The sequence below is a fragment of the Stegostoma tigrinum genome, chromosome 3, assembly GCF_030684315.1.
Source record: "Stegostoma tigrinum isolate sSteTig4 chromosome 3, sSteTig4.hap1, whole genome shotgun sequence".
Classification (NCBI taxonomy): domain Eukaryota; kingdom Metazoa; phylum Chordata; class Chondrichthyes; order Orectolobiformes; family Stegostomatidae; genus Stegostoma; species Stegostoma tigrinum.
In genome coordinates, this window is record NC_081356.1 from 111,458,635 (window position 1) to 111,483,431 (window position 24,797).

The 24,797-nt window shown below is 40.7% G+C and overlaps 1 protein-coding gene across 2 annotated transcripts in view; it reads right to left on the reverse strand.

Moving 5' to 3' along the window:
- erbin (erbb2 interacting protein) overlaps nucleotides 1-24,797 on the reverse strand; it is a 248,627-nt gene that overhangs the window by 73,891 nt on the left and 149,939 nt on the right. For both annotated transcript variants that reach the window (XM_048525424.2, XM_048525430.2), the window contains exon 6: nucleotides 12,530-12,586. In XM_048525424.2, coding sequence (XP_048381381.1) covers nucleotides 12,530-12,586 — 57 coding nt within the window. The remainder of the gene's footprint in view (nucleotides 1-12,529; nucleotides 12,587-24,797) is intronic.

Here is a 24,797-nt window from a genome sequence, read left to right on the forward strand (position 1 = left end):
TGCCCCTCATGATTTTGAAAACATCTAGAAGGTCACCCTCAGCCTCCGTCGCTCTAGGGAAAACAGTCCCAGCCTATTCATCCTCTCTCTATAGCTCAAATCCTCCAACCCAGTCAACATTCTTCGAAATCTTTTCCGAGCCCTTTCAAGTCTCACAAAATCCTTCTGACAGCAGGGAGACCAGAATTGCACACAGTATTCCAAAAATGGTCCAACCAATGTCCTATATAGCCACAACAAGGCCTCTCAACTCCTATACTCAATGCACTGACCAATAAAGGCAAGCATACCAAATGCCTTCTTCACTATCCCATCAACCTACAACTCCAATTTCAAGGAACTATGAATCACACTCCAAGGTCTCTTTGTTCATCAACACTCCCAAGGACTTTACCATTACGTGTATAAGACCTGCTCTGATTTGCCTTTACAATACAGCAGCTCACATTCATCTACGTTAAACTCCATCTGTCACTACTCGGCCAATTTGCCCGTTCAATCAAGATTCTGTTGTGCTCGGAGGTAACTTTCTTCGCTGTCTACTACACCTCCAATTTTGGTGTCACCTGCAACCTTACTAATCATACTTCCTAAACCTTTGTTTGAAAGGGCCAAACATAGTTTGTGCCTTTCTTTCATACGTAAAAAATTTCTATGCTCTTTTATTTAAAGTAGATTGAATATTTCAGTGACTGACCTGCACAAATCACAAACAAGAAAAACCAAACTTATCATCTATCAAGTGGGTGTCCCTTTGGGATCTAACTTAACCAGTATCATCCAGCAGCGAGGTTCACAACAATATTAATCTTTTCACAGAGCGGAGTTTGTCTCCTACATTGTTTGATGTTGAGATTTTGAGATTGCCAGTATTCTAACAAAAATAAAGGTTTTGTCATAGTTTTCAGAGGAAGACTTGGGCACCTTTCGTATGAACATACAATTTGCATCAAGTCTAGATGTTCACCCAACAACTTTTGAACCACAACTGCGACAGCATATGTTTTGAGCAAGTACTGTTCTAATACTGGAACTCTGTTCGTGTTCTGTTCGCTCTCTTGCTACATTGTTTACAAGTTCCTGTGCTGCAATGCAGTGAATTGAATGCAGGCAGAGTGCTGTAGACAGCCAACTAGTACCCAGGCTGGCTTGCTCAGAAACCGTTTACATCCAGGACAGTGTAGAGGCTACTGGAACCAGGTGGGAAAGCGGAGGTTAAGGGCCAATCAGATTATTTGGTCTTCTTGAATGGTCACATTTCCTGTCAATCTGTTCATATAAAGTTAACAAACACCTCTGGAGCAGGCAGTACTTGAACCAGGTCTCCTGGCTCAGAGTTAGAGACACTACCCGTGTTTGAGAGAACTCTCCTTTATTGAATGGTGAGGCAGATGCCAAATTAGCTCAGATATGGTCCAATTTCCTATTCAGTGTAAATCTTGGCAACATTTGAATATGCAAGGCTTGAACATGGGACGGATCAGTACTCCTATCAATTGGGAACACATCATTCAACTATCTTGATTGCTTGTTTCAAGTAATCATGGTTTTTAAAAAAAGTTTACATTTTCCTTTTTAAGTTAGCATAACTTCAAAAGAAGATGAGGTCTATTGACTTTCATTGTTGCATTACACACCAGAAGTTAGTGAGCATGTTCAGAGAATGCTAATGTCCACATTAAGACTTTTGTTAGTTATTTGGGCTTTACGACTAGGCAAGTGCTTAAAACTGAAATCTTTCACTGTTTTGAAACATACTGTAACCTAAGTGAAACAATATAGTCAAACTAAATCTGCTGACTTAGCTCATACCTCTGGCCAATGATATTAATTTCAGTTCGATTTGCAATTCCCAGTGCATCATACGGTTATAGGCTGTATTATTAGAGAGATCATGGTTATTGCCGGAGCTCTTTCCAGTGATGTTTATCCAGAGATCTACTACTCTAAGTACTTGGAAAGCAAGCTGAAATTTAAGTTCAGAACAAGTCTCTGCCTGTTTGAAAACCTACTTTCACACAAAGCACAAGTACAAAATGGCAAGCACTCTGAATAAAAGAAAGTATGTTGTCTTAAATGTTTCTGGATATAGAGGCATGGTAAAGTTGCTTGTGGACTGTAGGGTGCTCTTGGAATGCAGAGAAATGATGACTGATGGTGGTGTAACTTGAGGGCCACCACGCCTCAGGCTAGGGGAGTTTGAGAAGGTTGGACCTTCACACTAACCTTAACCAGTACAGGAACTGAACCAGTGCTGTCACCCAAACCAAAAGTCCAGCCAATTGGGCTTTTGTTTTCTGGAAATATCCGAACCTCCACGTTCATGTTTCAAGACACCCAACAAAACATTTCGGGTCTTATATAATACAAAATTAAGTGCGAAAACTGAATGCCACACAGTATGTGAAAACTTCATGTTTGGAAGCAATCATATTTTTGAAATCAGTAACTTGCCACATCAAAATGTAATATTTTAAACAATAACAAGTATAAACCAAAAGAACTGCGGATGCTGAAAATCAGAAACAAAAACAAAAATTGTGAGAAAAGCTCAGCAGGCCTGGCAGCAACTGTGGAGAGACATCAGAGTTAATGTTTCAGGTCCAGTGACTCTTCTTCCTCAGAACTGATGGTAGCTAGTGACCATTTTTTTCATAACTACCATCACTTCTGAGGAACAGTCACTGGATCAGAAATACTAATGCTCATTTCTCGCCACAGATGCTGCTAGACCTGCCTACCTTTTCCAGCGATTTCTATTTTTGCAAACAATAATGATTATGATTCTTAAACAAATTAACTGTTGGCAAATTATGCACAAAATGGCCAAATTTTGGAATTTTTCCCAACAATTTTGAATTACAATGGCAATTGAAATAATGGGGTCGCGTAACAAAGTGGTGATGTTGCTAAACTAGATATTCAGAGGGTTTGGTTAATTATGTGGAGACAGAAGTACAAATCCCAACATGATTGCTGAGAAATTTAAATGTAATGACCAAAATATATCTGGAACAAATGGTTCTTATCAGTAAGCATGCCTGTGGAAGTGCTGGATTTTCCTAAAAATATATTTGGCTCACCACTGACCTTTAGGGAAGGAAATCTGCCATCCTTATCCAATCTAGTTTTACAGTTGACTCCAGACTGACAGCAGTACAGTTTGTTCACAACTGTTCTCTTTTTAAAAAAAGCCAAAGGAGCCATTCTGCTTCAATCATGAAAGTGGCTCATGACTACCTTCTGAATGATAATAGAAATGGACAGAAAATTCAGGCCTTGCCAGAGACACACATCCGAATGAATTTAAAAAAAAAACACAGATCCAATATAGAGAAGGTCAAAGCAAGTCAGGCTGATTCAGAAACATAATGCCAAATGCCAGAGATGGGACATTGTTCAGTCATTTTTATTGCGCTTAGGAATTAATCATGGCAAAGAAAAGGATTCAGTGGGCTAAAGCTGACATCAGAGCGAAAGAAAGAGGCTGCAGGCAATTTTCTTTCAACAAAGACAGCAGTTCTTAAAGCCAGCTGCACTCACTTTGTGTTCTTCTTCATTTAATGGGCTATTAGGCAACAATGTGCTTGACAGAAGTATGGTCAAACCAAAATAGAAGAGTCAAACAAGGAAACAGAAACAACAAAATTGCAAGCAGGAGTGGGCCATTCAATATCATCGTGTCTGATCCTCTACCGCAATGCCAATTTCTTTCTTTCTTTCTTCCCATATCCCTTGATGCCTTCAAGACTGAAAAATTATCATCTCTTTCTTGAATATACTCAGTAATTCAACGTCCACAGCCTGCTGTGACTGCAAATTCCAGAGATTGACTGCCGTTTGAATGAAGATATGTTTCCTCCTCTCAGTCCTAAATGCCCAACGCTGTATTCTGGGACTGTGATCCAACCAGGGAAACATCCCCACTGAAACTAATCTGTCCAGCCCTGGTCAACTTTTTGTCCCTTTCAATCAGATCATCTCACATCCTTCTGTACTCTAGTGAACTCAGGCCAAGTTGAATCAATCTCTCCTCATACAGCAGTTCAGCCATCCCTAGCATCAGCAGAGTGAACATTCCCTACATTCTCTCTATGACAAGTATATCCTATCTCAGGTCAGGAGACCAAAAACTGCATGCATTACTCAGGGTAATAAAGTGTGAAGCTGGATGAACACAGCAGGCCAAGCAGCATCTCAGGAACACAAAAGCTGATGTTTCGGGCCTAAACCCTTCATCAGAGAGCTCTCTGATGAAGGGTCTAGGCCCGAAACATCAGCTTTTGTGCTCCTGAGATGCTGCTTGGCCTGCTGTGTTCATCCAGCTTCACACTTTATTATCTTGGATTCTCCAGCATCTGCAGTTCCCATTATCTCTGCATTACTCAGGGTGTAGTTTAATCAAGGTGCTGCATAACTCATTAAGATACGCCCAACTTTTGAACTCAAATTCTCTTGCAATATACCATTTGACTTCCAAACTGTTTGATGCACCGGTCCATTTACATTCATTGACTGGTGTCCAAGGTCACCCAGATCTCTTTGAATATCCACACTTCCCAATATAGCACCATTTAAACAATGCTCTGTCATTCTGTTTTTATTACACTGAAGTTTATAATTCCTAATTTAACAATATTATACTGCAACTGCTATGTGCTTGCCTATGCACTCAACTTGTCTGGTTTGCCTTGTAGCCTCCTTGCATGCCTCTCACAATTCACAGTTTCACCTAGTTTTGTGTCTTCAGCAAACTTGGGAAAAATGGCCTTTGGTTTCCTCATCCAAGTCAGACTCCAGAACATCCGCTCTAGATAGCTAAAAGTTATGGCTATCCTTGGAGAGGCAGGGTCAGTTCTGGTACAGGAAGCCCAATGCTTTTGTTCATAATACAAGTAACTGATGCATATAACCTACTGAGCATTAAGTTGTGCATGCGTCACATCCAGAATTTTTCCACTAGGTAGCCATTTACAATGCCCAGTGGGACCTGGTTTCTCAACATATGCAAAACGAACTGACAATACAAAGAGAGCAGTGTAGAGAATGAATTTTGGCATCACGTTCCTGAAAACCAAACTACAAGTTCAACTGCTTTAAGAAAGCCAAAATTATTTTTAAAAATTTATTAATTGTTCCTGCTTCAAGCAAGGAGCTGAAGATTTTAAAGATGATTCAACTTAAGCAAGGCTTTAAATGAAGAAGTACTTTAACTCAATTTGCTAATTCCTCTTTCCAAATGGTGACAGACCTGCAGTATATGTTAAAGGGGAGACGGTGGTGTGGTGCAAACGGTGGTGTGGTGCAAATGGCGTTGGACTAGTAATCCAGAAGACCAGGCTAAAGGTCTAGCGATGGGAGTTAGAATCCCACTACAGCGGCTGGTAGAATTTAAATTCAAATGAATAAAATTATTTGTAACAATTGCTGATCACTGTAAAAACCCACACTGTTCACTTCTGTCTCTCAGGGAGGGATATCTGCTGTCCTACATATGATTCCAGGTCCAAAACATAGTTGGCTCTTAACTGCCCTCTGAAATGGCCAAGTAAATCCCTCAGTTCCACAGCCATTAAGAACATGCAACAAATCCTGGCACTGTTAGTGACATCCACGTCCCATGAAAGCATAAAGAAAATAGCAGCAATATGTTGTTCTTAAAATAAATTTGAGTTCAGATTTAATTCTGTGGCCACTATCCAGTCAACGTAAACATAATGACAATCAATGAGGACGTTGAATTTAGGGCAGAATATAAAACAAGATTAACCATTCAGTCAGTCATCCAAGTAACTGTTCTTCATGTGGTAGTGCATATGATCAGTGTGGGGAAGCTATTAGTCGGACTCAGCACCAAAGTCCATTATATTTTCCATTAGAGTTGATAAATAGCAACAATAAATCTTGCTGATTTTTTTTTAAAAACCTTCTTAATCAAAGGATTTGAAACACATTTTAAAATACATCTACGTGTATCAGCTACATTATACAACACCACACATACATGTTTCAGTTGAGAAAGACCCAATAAATTCATCACTGGAGGTCACGTGCACATAGACGTTAAGACTAAATCACTAAAACAGCATAATTTAGAACACCACCAAAAGGTTCCACTTCCGGAATAGAGTAATGATTCACTATCTTGGTAAAGTGAGAAATATCAACTTCAGGACAATGCTTTCAAAATCTTAAATTCAGATAGTTAATTAAAAATTGCCCAAACTATAGTTACAATTTTAGGGAATAAATATATTTTATCCAAAAATAGAAAAGAATTTAATATTACTACAACTACAATTGGTGACTGAGGCAGTCTTTTCTGGCATTGAATTTCAGTCAAATTGATCAACTTTTACTAAGGTAGATAATTTTATCAATAGTCCAAGTTAAATTGAAACCCAGGGTTTGGCAGACAAAAAATGTGGTTGGACCACAAGATTGCATTTTGATTCTCTCCACATTGAGCTGGTTTTCTCATACAGCATTTGGATATGTGCATTATTGGTAACATAATTTGCAAACCTTAAATAAACTTGCAAGAAAATTGGCAGTTTTGCTTCTTTTTCATTTAATAATTCAAGTCTATCTCATATCAGGATTGTAGGAAGAACAACACAGTCATTGTACAGAGATCTTATAAACAATAAAATCAAGAGCAATGACAGTTAATCAAATTTTGTTTTTGTAGGTATTGATCAAGAAATAACATTGGCCTAGGAGATTGGAACAAACCAACCCATCTTGGATAAAATGACAAGGGATCTTTAACATGAATCCACTTCAGTCTACTTCAAGTAGATTTTATAGAAATCTAAAGAAATCATTGAAAGTCTACATAAGTTGACGGAGTGGGCAAATGCATGGCTGATGTAGCAACACGTGGATAAATGTGAGGTCATCCACTTTGGTAGCAAAAGCAGGAAGGTCAACTATTATCTGAACTGCTATAAATTGAGAGAAGGGAATGTGTAGCAAGAGCTGTATATCCTATTACAAACAGCAAACATGCAGGTGCAGCAAATGGCAAAGGTGGCAGATAGTACATTGGCCTTCACAGAGAGAACATGGAGCAGGGATATCTCACTGCAATTGTACAGGGTCTTGATAAGACCACACCTGGAATATCGTGTGCAGTTTTGATCTTATCTGAGGAAGGACATTCTTGATATACAGTGATTGCAAAAAAGGTTTGCAGACTGATTCCTGGGACAGCAATACTCATGGCTAGGGAGAGAGGTTGACTTGGTTAGGAATATTCTCACTGGAGTTCAGAAGAATTCAGGAAGTATCTTACGGAAACTTATAGAACTTTAACAGGACTAGACAGCATAGGTGCAAAAAAAATTGCTCCTAACTGCACGGGAGTCAGAACCAGGGGCCACAGTCTGAGGGGTGAAAACCTAGAACACTGTCCTGAACAACAAACTGAATGTACTGACACCAGCTAGACTGCAATGTTTCGTTAAGTTGGCTCACCATCACATTCTCAAGGGCAATACTCTTCTATAAAGTGATGATACATTTGAAAGGTCTGAATCATTATATTTAACTGTAAACTGGTGAGTGCATTTATTGCACCATCAAGGACATATCTCTACATTAGAATAGCATAGCATTTATTTACAGCACTCCAAAACGCTGTGAAGGAATTACATGAATTACTTGAGCAATCTTTTGACAGAGTCTGATTTTCTTCTTAGGCTTCCACTTAGCTGTTAAATTTTGGATACCTTTAACTATAGACAGTTTCCTGCCAATCTATATTTAACATCCATATTTACAATCTTGCAATGAACTGAACTGTGATTAACTTGGTTAGATTTTATACTTTTCTGGTTCATACTCAAGCACAGTGACATCAAAAGCAAACAAGTGCAGCTGAGATCAAGTGCAAGCCTCTGGAGTTTAGGCAATGGGGAGGTAGGTGAGGGGGAAGATGGTGTTTATTTGCTTGTTCGCATTTGCTTTGCTTTTCCATCCACTTTCCCTCAAGGAATTTATTCTTGCTCCACTACAGTAGATAAGCTACACCTGCCTTGCAACATAGAGTGATTATTTGTGTTTTTTTTATCACTTACAGATAGTAAAATCTCTACTCTGGATTTATAGTTTGTAAAGGGTAATAGTGTAGAGGTCCACAGAAGAAGGGCCCTAGAGCATTTAACAATTTGATTGTAATGGCAGCCCAATGTTTTAATATAAAGGGGCAAGTCATGGAAGGAGAGCTCAAGGCTGTGCTGTGCTCCTGCTGATCTGTGGCGGGCACATTTCCAGTGCATGGGGCCAGAACATGTCAGGAAGTGTCTCCAGCTGCAGCTCCTGCAAGCCAGCATTTTACAGCTGGATCAGAGGCAGAGGGTACTGTGGAGCACTTGCGAGGCTGACAGTATCATGACTACCTTATACAGGCTAAGACTCCACAGGCAGAAAGGGTGACCACCAGGCAGTGCAGAAATCCCCTGCTACCATTTCCCTGAAAAATGAATATCCCACTTTCAATACTGCTGAGGGGAATGGTACCTCAAGAAAGTAGCAGAGGCCAAATTCTTTGCACTATGGTTTGCTCTGCTGCACTGGGGAGTAAGAACAGGTGTGGGAATGCAACAGTAATAGGGATTCAATTGTACGGGGAAGAGATAGATGTTTCCTTCCAGGTGCTATGTCCCAGGGTGTCGACAGAATATCCTGCAGGGGGGAGTGTGAACTGCCATTGCATGTCAGATTGCTACTAACTAGTCAGAGCAGAAATAGCAGGATATATCAGACGAACACACATGGCTGGAGAAATGGTGCAAAGGGGAGGACCTCAGATTCCTGAGGCATTGGTTCTGAGGAGGGACCAGTCCAAACTGAACAGGTTACACCTGAGCAGGACCAGGTCTGATGTCCTCAGGGAGAATTTGCCTGTTTGCTTGGAGAGGGTAGAAACTAAACTGGCAAGAGGATGGGAACCTAAACCAGGAGTCAATAGAGAGGGAATCACAGGCAAAAATGAAGGACAGAATGGGAAATAAGAGAAGTTAAAGGCAAGGACTTCTAGCCACAATGCTAAATAATGTGAACAGGACTAAAAAAATGTCAGGACAGCAACACTTCAGACTTTATCTTTGTGCATGGAGCATTCGCAATAAAGTGGATTAATTGGTTGGTGCAAATAGGTATAAATGGATACAATAAATGGTTGGGATTACGGAAAATACGGCTGCAGTGTAACCAGGAATGGAAACTGAATATCCAGGGGTATTCAGATTTAATGAAAGACAGCCAAAGAGGAAAAGGGTTCAGGTATCATTGCTGGTTGAAAGAGGACTTTAAAGAAATAGTAAGGAAAGATACTAGGTCTAGTGGAGGTGGAATTTGTACACAGATTTCATAAAGAAACATCAAGGAGAAGAAAATAATAGTGGGGTTTTATATGCACTCCAAAACTGTAATAGCAAAATTTTGGAAAGCATTAAATGGCAAATCTGAGCCACAAGCAATAAAAGGTACAATTGTAATTATTGGAGACTTTAATCTTTATGTAAATTGGGCAAATCAAATCAGTAACAATACCATCTCGCAGGAAAGACTGGAGCGTATAAGAGATAGTTTTTCGTACAAATGTACCGGGAGACTAACGAGACAATCAGCCAGTCCTTCCTAGATTGGGTATTATGTAATGGAAAAGAAATAACTGACACTCCAGCTTTGAGAGGCCCGTTGGCAAACAGTAATTATAATACTATGCAATTCTTCAATGAAGACAGAGAGTGACATAGTTCCTTTTGAGACTTGGGTCCTGAATCTAAAAGGAGGAAACTAAGGTGGCAAAAGGTGTGAGCTGGTTCTGGTGAATTAGGAAGCGTTATTTAAAGGGATGACTGTGGATAGGCAACAGCAAATGATTAAAAAGAGTGCATGGGCAAATTGCAACAGTTGTTTATTCCTGTCTGGTAGAAAAACAAACTAGGGATGGTGGCCCAGCCGTGACTAACAAAAGAAACAGAGATTGAATCAGATCCAAGGGAGAGGCATGCAAATTAATTAACCAAAAAAAACGCAGGCTTGAAGATTGGAAGTAGTTTAGATTTCAGCAAAGGAAGACAAAAGCATTGATTAAGACAGGAAAAATATGTTTGAGAGGAAGATTGTGGGGAATATAGAAATGGATGCTAAAAGCTTCTAATAGTATTTGAAGAGAAACAGATTAATGAAGACAAACGCAGATCTCCTTCAATCAGTAACAGAGGGACACATGAAGGGAGGCGAAGAGAAAGCAGATTAATTGAATACATATTTTGGTTCAGTCTTCAAGGAGAACAAAAATAACACCCCAAAAATATTGGGTAACATCATCAAGTGAGGGAGAGGAACTAAAGGCACGAAGGACATGAACATCAGCAGGGAAATGTTGGACAAACTGATGGGATTAAAGACCAACAAATCCCCAGTGCCCAACAACCTACATGCCAAAGTAATTAAGGAAGTGACCCTAAAATACTGGGTGCATTTGTGGTCATCTTTCAAGATTGCAGAGATGCTGATAGAGTTCCTCTGGATTGAAAGGTAGCTAAATGCAACTCCACTATTCACAAAAGGAGTTAGAGAGATAACAGGGCACTATAGACCACTAAGCTGGGCATCGGGAGAAGGAAAAATGCCAGAATTCATTACAAGAGATTTAATAACACAGCCTTTTGCCTAATTGGGAAGCTTTGAACAGTTTGGAAAACAGTGGCAAGATTAGACAGAGTCAGCATGGATCAATGAAATGGGAATCATGTTTAACAAATCTACTGGAATTTTGAGAGAATGTATTGCCTAGAGTTGACTGGAGACAATGACTGAATGTGGTTTATTTACACTTTGAGAAGGCATTTGATAAGATCCCAAATAAGGGATTAGAATGTAAAATAAAGCACATCAGCTTGGGTGTAGTGTACCAACATTGATAAAGAACTGGCTGGCAGCCAGGAAACAAAATATAGAAACAAACAGGTCATTTTCTGAATGGTAGCCAGTAACCAAGTGGGGTACCTCAGGGATTTGTGCTAGGACCCAGCTATTCACAATATTTATGAATAATTTAAATGATGGAATTAAATGCTGCATCTCTTAAGTTTGTAGGCAACAGCAATCATTCAGTCGATGCCTCCAGTCAAATCTAGGCAATACATTCTCTCAAAATTCCAATAGATTTGTGAAACACGATTTCCATTTCATTGTTCCATGCCGACTCTGTCTAATCTTGTCACTGTTTTCCAAACAGTTCAAAACTTGCCGGTTAGGCAATAGGCTGTGTTATTAAATCTTCTGTAATGAACTCTGGCATTTTTGGTGGGTGAGCTCTGAAGAAGAGACAGAGATGTCTTACTGTAATTTTGACAAGTTAAGAGAGTGGGAAAATGCATGACACTTGAAGGGTAATGTGTATAAATGTTAAGTTATCTACTTTGGGAATAAAATCAGGAAGGCAGATCACCATCTGAATAGTGTTCAATTGGGAAAGGGGGAGATGCAATAAGACCAGAGTTGTCCTGATATGTTAGTCACAGAGTGTGAGCATGCAGGTTCAGCAGGTGGTTAATGCAGCATGCGGTATAATGGCTTTCATACCACGAGAATCTGAGTACAGAAACAAGGACGTCTTGATGCAATCGTAAGAGTCTTGATGAGACCACACCTGGAGTCCAATGTGCAGTTTTGTTCTCCTTATTGGAGGAAGGATATTCTGACTATGGAATTAGAGTAATAAAGGTTTACAGGACTGACTTCTGGATGGCAAGCAGATAGATGAAGACAGACTGAATTTATTAAGACCATATTCACTGGAGTTTAGAAGAATGAGGGAGGAATCTCAGAAACCTGTAAAATTCTAACAGGACTAGACTGGGTAAACACAGGAACAATATTCCCGATGATTTGGTAGTCCAGATTAGGGGGGCAGAGTCTAAAGGGTAGACAATTTAGCATGGCAATGAACAGAAATTTCTTCAGCAGGCATAGTGAGCCTGTGGAATTCTCTACCACAAAAACTGGTTGAGGCCAAAACATTGAATGTTTTCTAGAAGGAGTTACAGACAGTTCTTTGGGCTAAAGGAATAAATGGGTATGAGGGGAAAGCAGGAACAGGGTATTGAGTTACACGAACGGCCATGGTCATATCAAATGGTGGAGCAGACTCTAAGGACCAACTACTCTTGCTCCCATTTTCTAGGTTCACAAGAATTGTAAAAGTTACAAAACCTATCAGACTCAAACAGCTGCAAGAGCAACAAGGATTATGGAATTACTAATTCTGCCATCAAGCACCACTGAAATATTTCCTCCAAACAGTTCTGTTCATGAGGCTACCAACATCATCAAACATCAACAACTCAGAACTCCATAAACGGATAGTAACCAGAGATGGAGAAGGACAAGTTAGGTTAAAAGAAGCGTTAATGATTTCCATTCAAAATGAACTGACAGGAGATACTGAGCTCATGATTTAGATTAATTGAAAGAAAGCACAAACTGGTACTAAATACTGAAATGCTCTTACTTTGGCAACATCTTCAGCTGATTTTCTCGTAACTCTAATATCTGCAATTTGGTCAATCTGAAAAATAAAAGAGAGAACAATGAAACATACAAGAAGTGGTAGCATTTATTAATTAATAGTTACTTAGCACCTTTTCCACAGAATATATACAAAGCTCTTTAGAAAGAAGGGAATGGAAGCTTAATGGCCTGTACAGTATGGAAGGGGAGATTTAGAAGATTCACTGGAGAAATGGACTTATAGAATCCATTTAAGAAATAGGAAATTTTAACACTTTTCTGATGGCAGCTTCAGAAATGGCAAGCTGTAACAAGACTTGGATGTCATGTTGGAATGTCGCTGAAGGTTGGCAAGAAAGTGCAGCAGGTAGTGAGGAAAGCCAATGACATACTCGCATTCATAGTGGGAGGTTCTGAGTAAAGTAGGGATGTCATCCTGCATTTACATAGGGTGTTGGCAAGGTCACACCTGGAGTATTGTGTGCATTTTTGGTCTCGTAATCTGTAGAAGGACATTCTTGCTGTTGAGGGAGTCCAGCAAAGATTCACCAGACAGATTCCTGGGATGGCAGACTGACATGCGAAGAAAGACTGGGCTGACCATGCTTGTGCTCACTGGGTTTCAGAAGCTTTTTTTTTGGGGAGGGGAGGGGAGAATGTCAGAAATGTAGTAAGTTCTGATGGGACTGCACAGGCTGGATATATAAAGAAAGCTCCCAATGTTGGCGAAATCCAGAACTAGGGGTCACGGCATAAGAATACAGGGGAAGGCATTCAGCACTGAAATGAGGCAAAATTTGTGAGCCTGTGGAATTCTCTACCATAGAAAGCTGTTGAGACCAGTTTGAGAGATATATTCAAGAGGGAGATGGACATGGCCCTTGTGGAAAGCGGGAATGGGATCCTGAAACTGCATGATGAGCCAGGATCATACTGAATGGTGGGGGGGGGGGGCTCGAAGGGCCGAATAGCCCACTCTCGCATCTATTTTCTGCATTTCTGTATTTTGTGATGCAGAACTAATGTGGAGCCACGTTGGGTAGTGGGAGGAGGGGATGTACAGATTGGTAGAGTCAGAGAAGCACAAGACATTGGAAGAAGTAGAGAGAAATTGGGGTGGAGGAGTTAACATTTGTTGGGGGAATTTCAAACTTGCTGTTCTAGAAGATCTTTGGGCAAACAAATCAATGAGAGATGGAGAATCGAAGACGACCTGTAAGAAAGGTTTGGAATAGCTTATAAGCTCTGAGGAAGGGTCACCGGACCGAAAACGTTAATTCCAACTTCTCTTCACAAGATGCTGCAAGACATGCTGAGCTTTTCCAGCAACTTCTGTTTTTGTTTCTGAATAAATTACACTGAAGGAATTCAAACAGCAAGTTTCCAGGGGGTGAGGCATGAAACTCCAAAGTTTGAAAAAACATATTTGTGGCCTGAAAAAGGTGGGTGTTGTTAGGTCAGAGAGCAAACTAAAACAATTTGCTTTATTTTGAGGAGGGTGGTGGAGAGATGGAAGAGGGAGATATAATCCTGGAAGTTTTGAAGCGAGGGGATTGATGCTAACTGGCAAGTAGATTACATAGAATAATCCAAAATTCACATTTCCCCCAAATTTATGTTTTAAGGATATGACAGACAGAGAGAAAGAATGAAACTATGAGTTCATACTTCTGGTTGATTGCAGTCGTGAAAATAATTTTAAGGAATATGCTTTCAGAACAAGGATTTCCCTGCTCCTTAAGAAATTCAGCACTGGCAGGTTGTGAGGTACAGATCCAATTCACTGTGGAATAAGGACAACAACAGAAAAAGGGAGAGCAGTCAAGTTGAAAGGAGTCAAGTAGGAAGGGTCTCTGGTTAACAGGAAGTACATATCACTGAAGAGATGAGACGTGAGAGATTGAAGTTGAGATTGCAAAGTTATTGTGTACACTGGGTGAAGAGATTTACAGGGCGGCATTGAGTAGAAGGGTGGAATGAATAAAGTCATGATCTCCTCTGTTCTGGTGTCTGAAGACAAGGGGAGGTGATGGCCTAGTGGTATTATCATTGAACTGTTAATCCAGAGGCCCAGATAATGTGTGGGGGATGCAGGTTCAAATCCCACCATGGCAGCAGGTGGAATTCGAATGGTTCAATGATTAACAATCCATTGAATCTGTGAATCCATTGTCAATTGTCCAAAAAACCCATGTGGTTCACTCATGTCCTTTAGGGAAGGAAACTGCCATCCTTACCTGGTCTGGCCAACATATGACTCCAACCACAGTAATGTGGTTGACTCTTAATTGCCCTCTGGGTAATTAGGAATGTGCAATAAATGCTGCCTGACCAGCGAAGCCCTCATCTCGTGTATAAATAAAGAAAAGAGGACGACTGTATAATTTCTGGGGTGAGTTGTTATTTGCATAAATGATAAAATGTTGCTGCAAAACCACCATTAATAGATATTTGGGAACATCAGCAAGAAGACCAACTGTGTCATCCAGCCTGTTCCAAACAAGGTGATGCTTTATGCTTCACAAAGCAGACTCCTTGTCCTAGATGTTAAGGAAGGCAGTAATGGAGTGATAGCACTGTTGGACTAGTCATCCAAAAGCCCAAACTAACACTTGAAAGATACGGGTTCAAATTCCACTGTGAAATTTAAATTCAATTAATACATCTGGGACTTAGAAACCCATCTGGTTCACAGCTTCCTTTCTCAAAAGGAGGACAGTTATTTCTGCTGAGTGAGCTTAACAGACGACTCTAGACCAAGAGCAATGCAATAGATTTTTAACTGCCCCCCCCAAAAAGCCATGAAATTTAAGGGCAATTGGAGACAGCTAACAAATGCTGGCTGCATCAGGACACCCACATCCCAAGAAAGAATAATAAGAAACAATGTCACGTAGACCCCTCAGAAATCCAACCTGGTCAAAAGTCAAGACTAAGTGAGGGATAAAGCTCTGAAAACAGGTCAATGAAAATCGATCCCAACTACATGCAAATGATTTTACAGAGTAGAATCTGAAATAGTAATAGCTCAGTCAAAACATATTAAATATTTTCAATGGAAGGATATGTATTTGGGGCTTAATACAACTCTGGCAGAGGCTTCCACTTGGCAACATCTTCAGTTGTCACTGGAAACAGTTCATCAGTTGTAACAGTGAATATCTGATAGCTCACTATCCAATGGCCACTTACAGGTTGAAACCTACATTGAAAGCAATGATGCAGAAGGTTGACACACGAGCAATGTGGAAAAATTGATTATTTTGAGATTTAATAATAAATACAGAACAAATATTTTCACTCCCACTTCCCATTGAAAAAGAGGGGAGGTCCAGCTTTTCAGAACAGGCAGTACCACAGGTAACTTCATTGTAGAAAATCAACAACTTGTAACAAATTATGAGGAGCAGGGACAAGCAATAGTCAAGCCAAAGAATGGATTTCATACATATAAACAAATAAAATGCTCGCACACTAATGTGGTTCCATGCTGTAAAAGCCAATAAAATTGCGCAAATTCTATTACACAAGCATTAAAATATTGATGGAGCACGGATTACCTATTATCAAGACCATAAAGACAACTATAAACTTTGCAACCATGTGCTGTGCAAACAGCCTCTTAAATTTTCTATTTTTAGCACATTTACAATCGAGACTAAATGTCACAGCTGTGTACTACTGTAAATATCAGGTCTCTGGTTTTAGCTCTTTCTTAGGACACATTCCCTGATAAGAATTGCAACATTGTTTACTTGTACCCTTACAGAGTTACCTATTATTAACATCTCAAAGTGGAATATACTATATAAGATAACACTGTTGAATTAAACAATGTAACTACACCAGCCAAGTGCAAACTCATAGTTAACTTTTCTGGGCAAGTTACAAGTCATTATCCAATTTACTGACAAGGAGCTGTTGGTGGCGTGGGTGGGAGTCACGCAAAACCTAAGGGCCACTTCATGCAAGACAGTCTCGTCACAACCGGAGTGTACATTTTTATCCCTTCGGCACACTGTCCGTTTAACCAAACGGTTTTCAATCAGCATACCAATTCATAACAACCAAACTAAATCATTATTTATTCTCACACTCCCACGTAATGCATTCTAATATCTCAATCTGAGACTTTGATCAAAACAGCTATTGGAGGTGTAAAACCTCTCTTTTCCCCATGACAACTAAAACTAATCATACGGTACTACAATTGCTATCTTATTGGAACTATCATTCAGACACTGAATTGATAATTCAGAGATCACAAATCCTAATCCTACCATGATACTCTGAACATTATAATTTTGTTTAGACAAAATACACAATCAATTTAGAAATAAAATGTTAGTGCCAGTAATTCCATGTTTCTCATGAAAGCCCACCAGGCCTCCTGGAGATTCCAGCCAAAGTCTAGTTTGGATGACCAGTTAACTACACTCCAACATGAACTTGCTGGTAACAGAGTTGTAACAAACTGTTACAAAGAACAAAAACAAAAAAAAAACAAGGGGGCTCCAAAGCTGACGTTTACATATTAAATCAGCCATCACAAAGGTCAAAACCTCCCCAGAATTTCTGGTCTCGTTCCAAAAAGTCTGAGAAATCCATTCCGTACAATACTCATTTTCAGAACTAGCCACACCCAACTTCCTCTCTCCATTATCATCCCTGACTACAACAGTATCAGGGATTCAAGAGACTAGGGAGAACGAGGAACTGAAGGAAATTAGTGTCAGTAAGAAGGCTGTGTTGGGAGAATAAACGGAACTGAATGCTGACAAAACCCCGAGGCCTAATGTTCCATGTCCCAAACAGTAGACACAGACATGTTAGCGTCTTTTAAGATATATTTGGACAGGTACATGGATGGGCAGGGAGCAAATGAACACAGACCGTTAGAAAATAGATGACAGGTTAGACAGAGGATCTTAATCGGCGCAGGCTTGGAGGGCCGAAGAACCTGTTCCTGTGCTATAAGTTTCTTTGTTTCTTTGAATTGAAAGTGGTTTCTATGGAGATAATGGATGTATTGGTGATCATCTACTAAACATTTCCAGTTTCTGGAATAGTTATTGTATATTGAAAAGTAGCAAATATCACCCCATTATTTATGGAGGAAGGGACAGAGAGAAAAATTGGGGAAGGATAGATCTGATGGGCCTGTCAGCAGGAAAATGGCAGAACTTATAATAAAGGATGTGAAAAATAGACACTTATGTAATAATCTTCTGACTGTACATAGTAAGGATTTGCAAATGGAAAAATCATCCTGAAATTGTTAATTCCCATCAGGTAGGAATCCTGAAGGGTCCTGGCCCAAAACTTAAACTCTTCTGCTCCTCTGATCCTACCCAACCTGTTGTGTTCCTCCAGCTCCATGCTGTATTGACTCTGACTCCAGCATGCGCAGATACTGCTACCCCTGAGCTGGTTAGCAAAACTGGAGCACATGAAATAGGAGGTCCAATACTAGATGGGGTAAGAATCAACTTAGAGGCAAAAAACAGTAAAAAATTAAATGGGTCACTCTCATAAATGGAGGACTGCTCCAAGGGATGAGTGCTCAAGGCCCTAGCTGTTCTCAATATATCTCACATATATCACTGATTTGGATTTCTTTAGCTTTCATTCATGTGCCAGCCTTATTGCTTATGCCAGGTTGCCCTTAAGAAGGTTCTGATGACACGTCTTCTTGAATCACTGCAATCTATTTAGTGTAGATAATCTCACAATGCTGTTAGAGGTGAAGTTCTAAGATGGTGACCCAGCAATATTGAAGGAACTGTGATATATTTTGTGGTCAGGATAGCAAGTGAACTACGTGAAATATGCAGGTTGTCCCCCCTCGTGACTGCTAGTCTTGTCCTTCTAGAGAACAAGGTACGGAGTGTAGAAGTGGAGAGCAAATGCAATATTTCCAAGTTCATTCATGAGACAAAGCCTAAGTCAGAATATACAATTTCTACAGGACATGTACAGACAAAGTGACTTGAAGTTGGAATACAATGTGGAGAAGTCTAAGATTATTCACTTTTGATAGGAGGAACAAATGTGCAGAGCACTTCTAAAATGAGAAATAAGTCAGGGGAAACGGAACCCTGCATTTTCTAATGTTTTTATGAATGAAATGTGATCTCATTGAAACCTACAAGATACTTCAAGGGATACAAAGGATAAATAAAGTCTCGGACCATGGGACACAATTTCAAATTAAGGGGGTGCCATTTAGGGCCCAGATGAGGAGGAATGATTTTGCTCAAACAGCAACAAATCTTCAGAATTTTCTACCTTAAATATCTGTAGAAGTTCTGTCATAGAGACATATATCACAGAAACAGACCCTGTGGTCTAACCAGTCCATACCCAACATAATTCCAAATTAAACTAGTCCCACCTGCCTGCTCCTGGCCCATATCCCTCCAAATCCTTCCTATTTATGCACTTACTCAAATGTCTTTTAAACATTCTAATTGTATCCATATTCATCTCTTCTTCAGGAAATTTCTTTCACACATGAACCACAGTTGTGTAAAAAAAAATTACCCCTCACATCTTTTTTAAAATCTCTCTCTTCTCTCCTTAAAAATGTACCCTCTAGTCCTAAAAGAAAAAGTTACCTATCATTAACCCTATCTATACCCCTTATGGTTTTATAAACTTCAACAAAGTCAGCTCTCAAACTCCTGAGCTCCAGTGAAAACAGTCCCAACCTATCCAGTCTTTCTTTATAACACAAACCTTCCACATCTGGCAACATCATAGTTAATCTCTTTTGAAGCCTCTCCAACTTAATAATATCCTTCCCATAACTGGGTGACCAGAACTGGACACAGTGCTCCAGAAGAGGCCTCACCAATCCTAAACTCAAAGGACAGATTAATGAAGGCAAGCATGCTAAATGCCTTTTAACCATCCTCGTGATGGAAACTTCAAAGAATTATTTATCTGAATCCCTAGGTCCCTCTGCGCTACAACAGTACCCAAGGTCCTACCATTAATTGTATAAGTCCTAACCTCGTTTGTTGCATAACTTGCGTTTATCCAGATTGAACTCCATCTGCCATTTTTTAGCCCACTGACCATGTGATCAGAATCCCTCTGTAATCTTAGGAAACCTTCACTGTCTACTGCGCACCAATTTTGGTATCATCCACAAACTAACCATGCCATCTATATTCTCATCCAAATCCTTTATATAAAATGGCAAACAAACATTGAGAATGTTTAAAAGTAGAGATCCACAAATATCTAAATACCAGTAACAAAAGAATATGGATATAGCGTGGGGAAAAGGCATTGAAGCGTATGCCATGCTCACACTGAATAATGGAACAGTCTCAACAAACTGAATGAACTTTTCCTGCTTTGTTCTAACTACTCGTCCACAAAGGTGAACCACATGGGTTTGCACACATTTGATTGCCTGGCAGCTTCTGGTGAGATGGTACTTCAGCATTGAGGCTTGAGAGTTGCCAAGAAGCTTAGTCAGCTATTAGCAAAATGATTGGAGGTCATTTTGACATACTCTCTCATTGGTGGGGGTAGAGATTCAGTTGGCACTGAACACACTTGCCCCACATTCAGGCTGCAAATGGAAAATCTCAGCCTCAGTAATCTCATTTTCCAAGCGCCACCCACGATGGTATGGTACAAATCATCACCGTACACACCTGATGGAGATTTCACACAATGATCTGTCACTCGATAAAATAATGGCTCTATCCCAGGCCTCAAACCCTTTATCATGCCAGCGCCTCAGAGCTTTCAGCTCCCCAGTATTTTCAAAATCTAGCTCCTCTACAAATATTTTCAACAATCTAAATTTCACAAGTCTCTGGAGTAGCCAATTTGAATAATCAGGAACAAAAACAAAGTTGCTGGAAAAGCTCAGCAGGTCTGGCCACATCTGTGAAGGAGAAAGCAGAACTAACGTTTCGGTAACCCTTCCTCAGAACAGAATGTGTATGAATAATCACTAACCCTGGATAACAAATGCATTAACATCTCAATTTCAATAACACTCTCTTCTTTTGAACTGCTAAAGACATAATGCCAGTGTGCTCTTGTTGGCATCATGCAGCCACACTGAATCAGAGAATTTTAGGCCACCTTTGCCCATCAATAAAACAAACTGACTCAACAGTTTTGCATTCTTGGTTCAGGTCAAGTCAGATGAACATCACATCATGACTTTTTTTCCTTTAAATGGGCAAATTCCAAATTTACAATTTATTCTTAGTCTTCTTCTTAAAATACTGCGCAATATTATGAGGTTGCTTTATATCTAACATGGAGGGAGGGGGCTTAAATTTTGATGGATTGTGGAAAATAATTTACGTCAAATATTCTTGGACATACGTGGAGTGGTTTCTTTAAAAGAAGTGGTTCAAAATTCAGTTAACATTGGAGCATTTTGTAAACAAGTCTTCTAGACATTGCACTGTAGTGGCTGTAATGAAGCCAGCCAGGTACACGAACAATACAAATTCCCTCACTGGACCAAGTTAATAGCCAGGACTCCCTGGTTGGGGCTGACAGCTATAAACAGAAGCATCAGGGGCTCTGTTCACTCTAGTAGCCAACTCTTAAGCGAGCTGAGTCAGTGTCACGTACTATGAATGTATGCTCCTGAAGAAATTCTCTCGCGACAATCTTTTGAATTGGGATAAGCATTTCTGGCATCACACCATTATTTGGAAAGCTTGAGTTGTTGGATCCTGCTGAAGACAGACCCAGAGCTTTTTTATGCCGCCACCCCCATCCCCGCCCCCCGCCCCGCTGAAATGACTTTGGGGCAGGTGAAACTTAATAAGTAATTCTCTTTGTGGCTTGTGGACATGCAGCTTTTTGTGTTATCAGAAGCCCAACTTTCTTTGAAGCACCAGACACTAAAACCTTTTGAGTTGACAGTTTTAGTTAAGGAATGTTACTACCCAATCTTCTTCCAATTCTGAGATGCCATCAGTTTTATTTGGTCATTCGAGAACCGGGGAATTCGAGAACTCGAGATCGGGAGTTTTGATGAGGTTAAGATAACTGACAGAGGGATGTGACTTTGATTTAACACTTAACATGATGCTGAGACATCGTTTGGAATTAATGATATAATCATGTGAAAACACCTACAAGCTGAAGCCCAACTGGACATCAAATAGGCACTACAATTGGCTTTTTCATTCAAAATTGTGGCAGTGGAGCTTATGAGCCACAGGGAAGTATGGAAATTGACACCCTTTCCAGTCTAAATGAGCTTGGGAACATGACTTGAGTGAGGGCATTTGCAATGACATATCCTGATCAGTGGCACTCTAGGTCAGCCCAAAGCAAACCCCAAAACAAAGCCATGCCTCGGGCCAAATGGTTAAAATTTTCTTCAGGATCCAGGCCAGCAAGCCATTGTAGTTGCTGCTGGGATGTGGAAGCCAGACAGCAAAAGAATCCCACTAGATCTACGAAGAATACTCATAGGCTGGTATCCAGGAGAGTGCACACCCTGGAAAATCCACTTACTTCTGGTTCAGAACTGTTAAATTGCTAGCAACATCCAAATCAGAATCAAAATAAACGTCAGGTTAAATTCAGCAGTGGGCTCAAATACTAAATGCATATAATTACAGATAACAAGGTGTAGAGCTGGATGAACACAGCAGGCCAAGCAGCATCAGAGAAGCAGGAAAGCTGACGTCTCGGGCACAGAGGCCAGATCACAGTAGAGGATGGCATATTATTATGGGTAGCAAGAGTGATTGCCCTGATCAAAGGTCATCACCAGACACTGGCTGAACTGCACCAGGGTCATTCAGGCATTTTCAAACTGAAGGTGCTGGCAAGACGTTTTGTCTGGTGACCAGGACTGGATGCAGGCATAGCCTCATTGGTGGTGCTAACAAGGACAAACATTACTGCAGGAGCACCCGCACCCGCACATTTGTGGGAATGGCTGGGTAAACATCGGACTCAGTTACACGTCAACTATGTCCTCATAGCTCAATGTCCTTTGTCATTTTGGACACCCACTCAAAGCAGTTGGATGTGTGTAGAGTTCGTTTGTCAAACATGGGGAAAACAATGGAAAAACTGCATACATCTTCTGTAATACACGGACTGCCAGAAGTGTTGGTCACAAATAACAGGTCACCATTTACTAGCAGGGAATTTGAGTATTTCCTAAGGTTGAATGGTATTCATTGTATAAGGACAGCTCCATACCTTCCATCGTCCAATAGTCTGGCAGAAAGAGCAGTTCAAACTTTGAAGGCAGACTTAAAGAAACAGCTTACAGCTCTGCTAGGTAGCAAAATGTCCCAATTCTTATTTGTTTACGTCCACCCCTCATGTAACGACAGGGATCGCTCCAGCAGATTTCCTAATGGGGAAACACCTCTGCACCAGGTTAAATTTGATCTTTCTGGGCCTGTAGTAGAGGCTAAAATTATATCAGGAATGCCAATGCCAGACACAAAGCTCCGCTAAGTAAGACAGACAGTTGGTGTATGAACCACAGGGATGGCCTTGCATGGGTAAGAAGCGTGATCGACATGAGGTCAGGTCTGGTGCCCTATAAAGTTTGGGTTGGTGCAACAGTCCTGAACAAGTACACTGACCATATGAAAGCTGCACATTCACAAACAGTGTGGGTTCAAAACATGCCCAGTTCTTCTACACCCGTTCTGACTGTTCTGCAACCCGTGGGCTCTCCCTTTCTGTCAAGCATTGAAGAGACCTCAGAATCTGAGATGGACACAGCAGATGTCACTGCCTCAAGGCCTGTGCCACCTGAAGAGGAGCATGAGTTTCTTCCGAAATGATCTGGGCACAAAATGCAAATTACTGTATCTTACACACTGCCCATATCAGAGGCAGAATTGGTGGAACTTGAGCCAATGCTAAAACACCTCAGGAGAGGCTAGAAGAAAAGGAGCCAGCCTACATCCTCAGACTCATTGGCGGACGGCTGTAGTGTTTGTCATGAGGTCATCCAGGGAGGACCTCAGTTTACAAATTCCCTAATTTGGACTGTGAATCTGGTCCAATCAGGGAGCCCTGGCTGACAGACAAGAACAGGAGTGACAGAGGTTCTATTCAGTCCGAGCAAGCTCTGAGGGAGCAGGATCAGTGTCAAAGACTCTCCCCATAAAATAAAGCATCATTTAATGCTGGGATACCAGCCTCTATGGAGTTGTTTCACACATGACGGCTGATAATTGCTTGTTTTGCTGTAGACTCGTGCTAGGGCTGTTCTGTAAAATGACTGGTTTGGAGTCGTGATCAGAGAAAATGGGAACTGCAGATGCTGGAGAATCCGAGATCACAAAGTGTGGAGCTGGACGAACACAACAGGCCAAGCAGCACCTTAGGAGCACAAAAGCTGACGCTTCAGGCCTAGACCCTTCATCAGAGAGGGGGATGGGGAGAGGGTTCTGAAATAAATAGGGAGAGAGGGGGAGGTGGACCGAAGATGGATAGTGATAAAGTCCCTACAGAAAAGGATACCTTAACCCAAGTCAAGATCCATTCAGTAAAAAAAGGTTCAAATGAAAATTTAATTGCAAGAGTTACGCAGCAAAGGACACAAAGTGTGAAGTGGAATTATAATGATAACTAAATGTAAGCCCAGGTTCACTAGGTTGGAGAGAGATGCTGAGCATGACAATCTCACACACTATATTTGGGCTCCCTATGCAGAGAAGGTCACACTTGAGCAGCAGATACAATATACTAAGCCATTCAAAAAACATCAAGTATATTGCAATTTCACCTGGAGGGAGTACTTGGGGCACTGGGTGGTGGGAGGAGAAATGTGAAAAGGCATCGATAATAAAGGTATCTCCTTCTCTTGAGCAAGAAAGTGCTACAAGGAAGAGAAAATGGTGTTGGGGCTAATTGAAAAGAGAAAGTGCATTGTACAAGGACAGAGCAGTATCTTCAAAATATTGAAAGAAAGAGAGGAGAGGGGCTGGGAGGAAGAGGTGTTGGGTAGTAGCATTTGGCTGGAGCTGGTGCACGTAGCCAAGTACAATGAATTGAATACTGTAGTTGCTGCAGAGGAAGGCGGGAATAAAGAGAGCGCTGCTTCTGATCGTGGGGCAAAAGAATGAAAGGCTGAGAGTAGTGGTGTGGGAAAGAAAATAGTCAAGGGTTCTGTCAACCAACGTAGAGGAAAATTTTACAGTCACAGAGTCACACAGCACAGAAGCAGACCCTTCAGCCCACACTGTCCTTGCCAGCCAGGTTTCCTAAACTAGTTCCAATTTCATTTAATGGAGAAA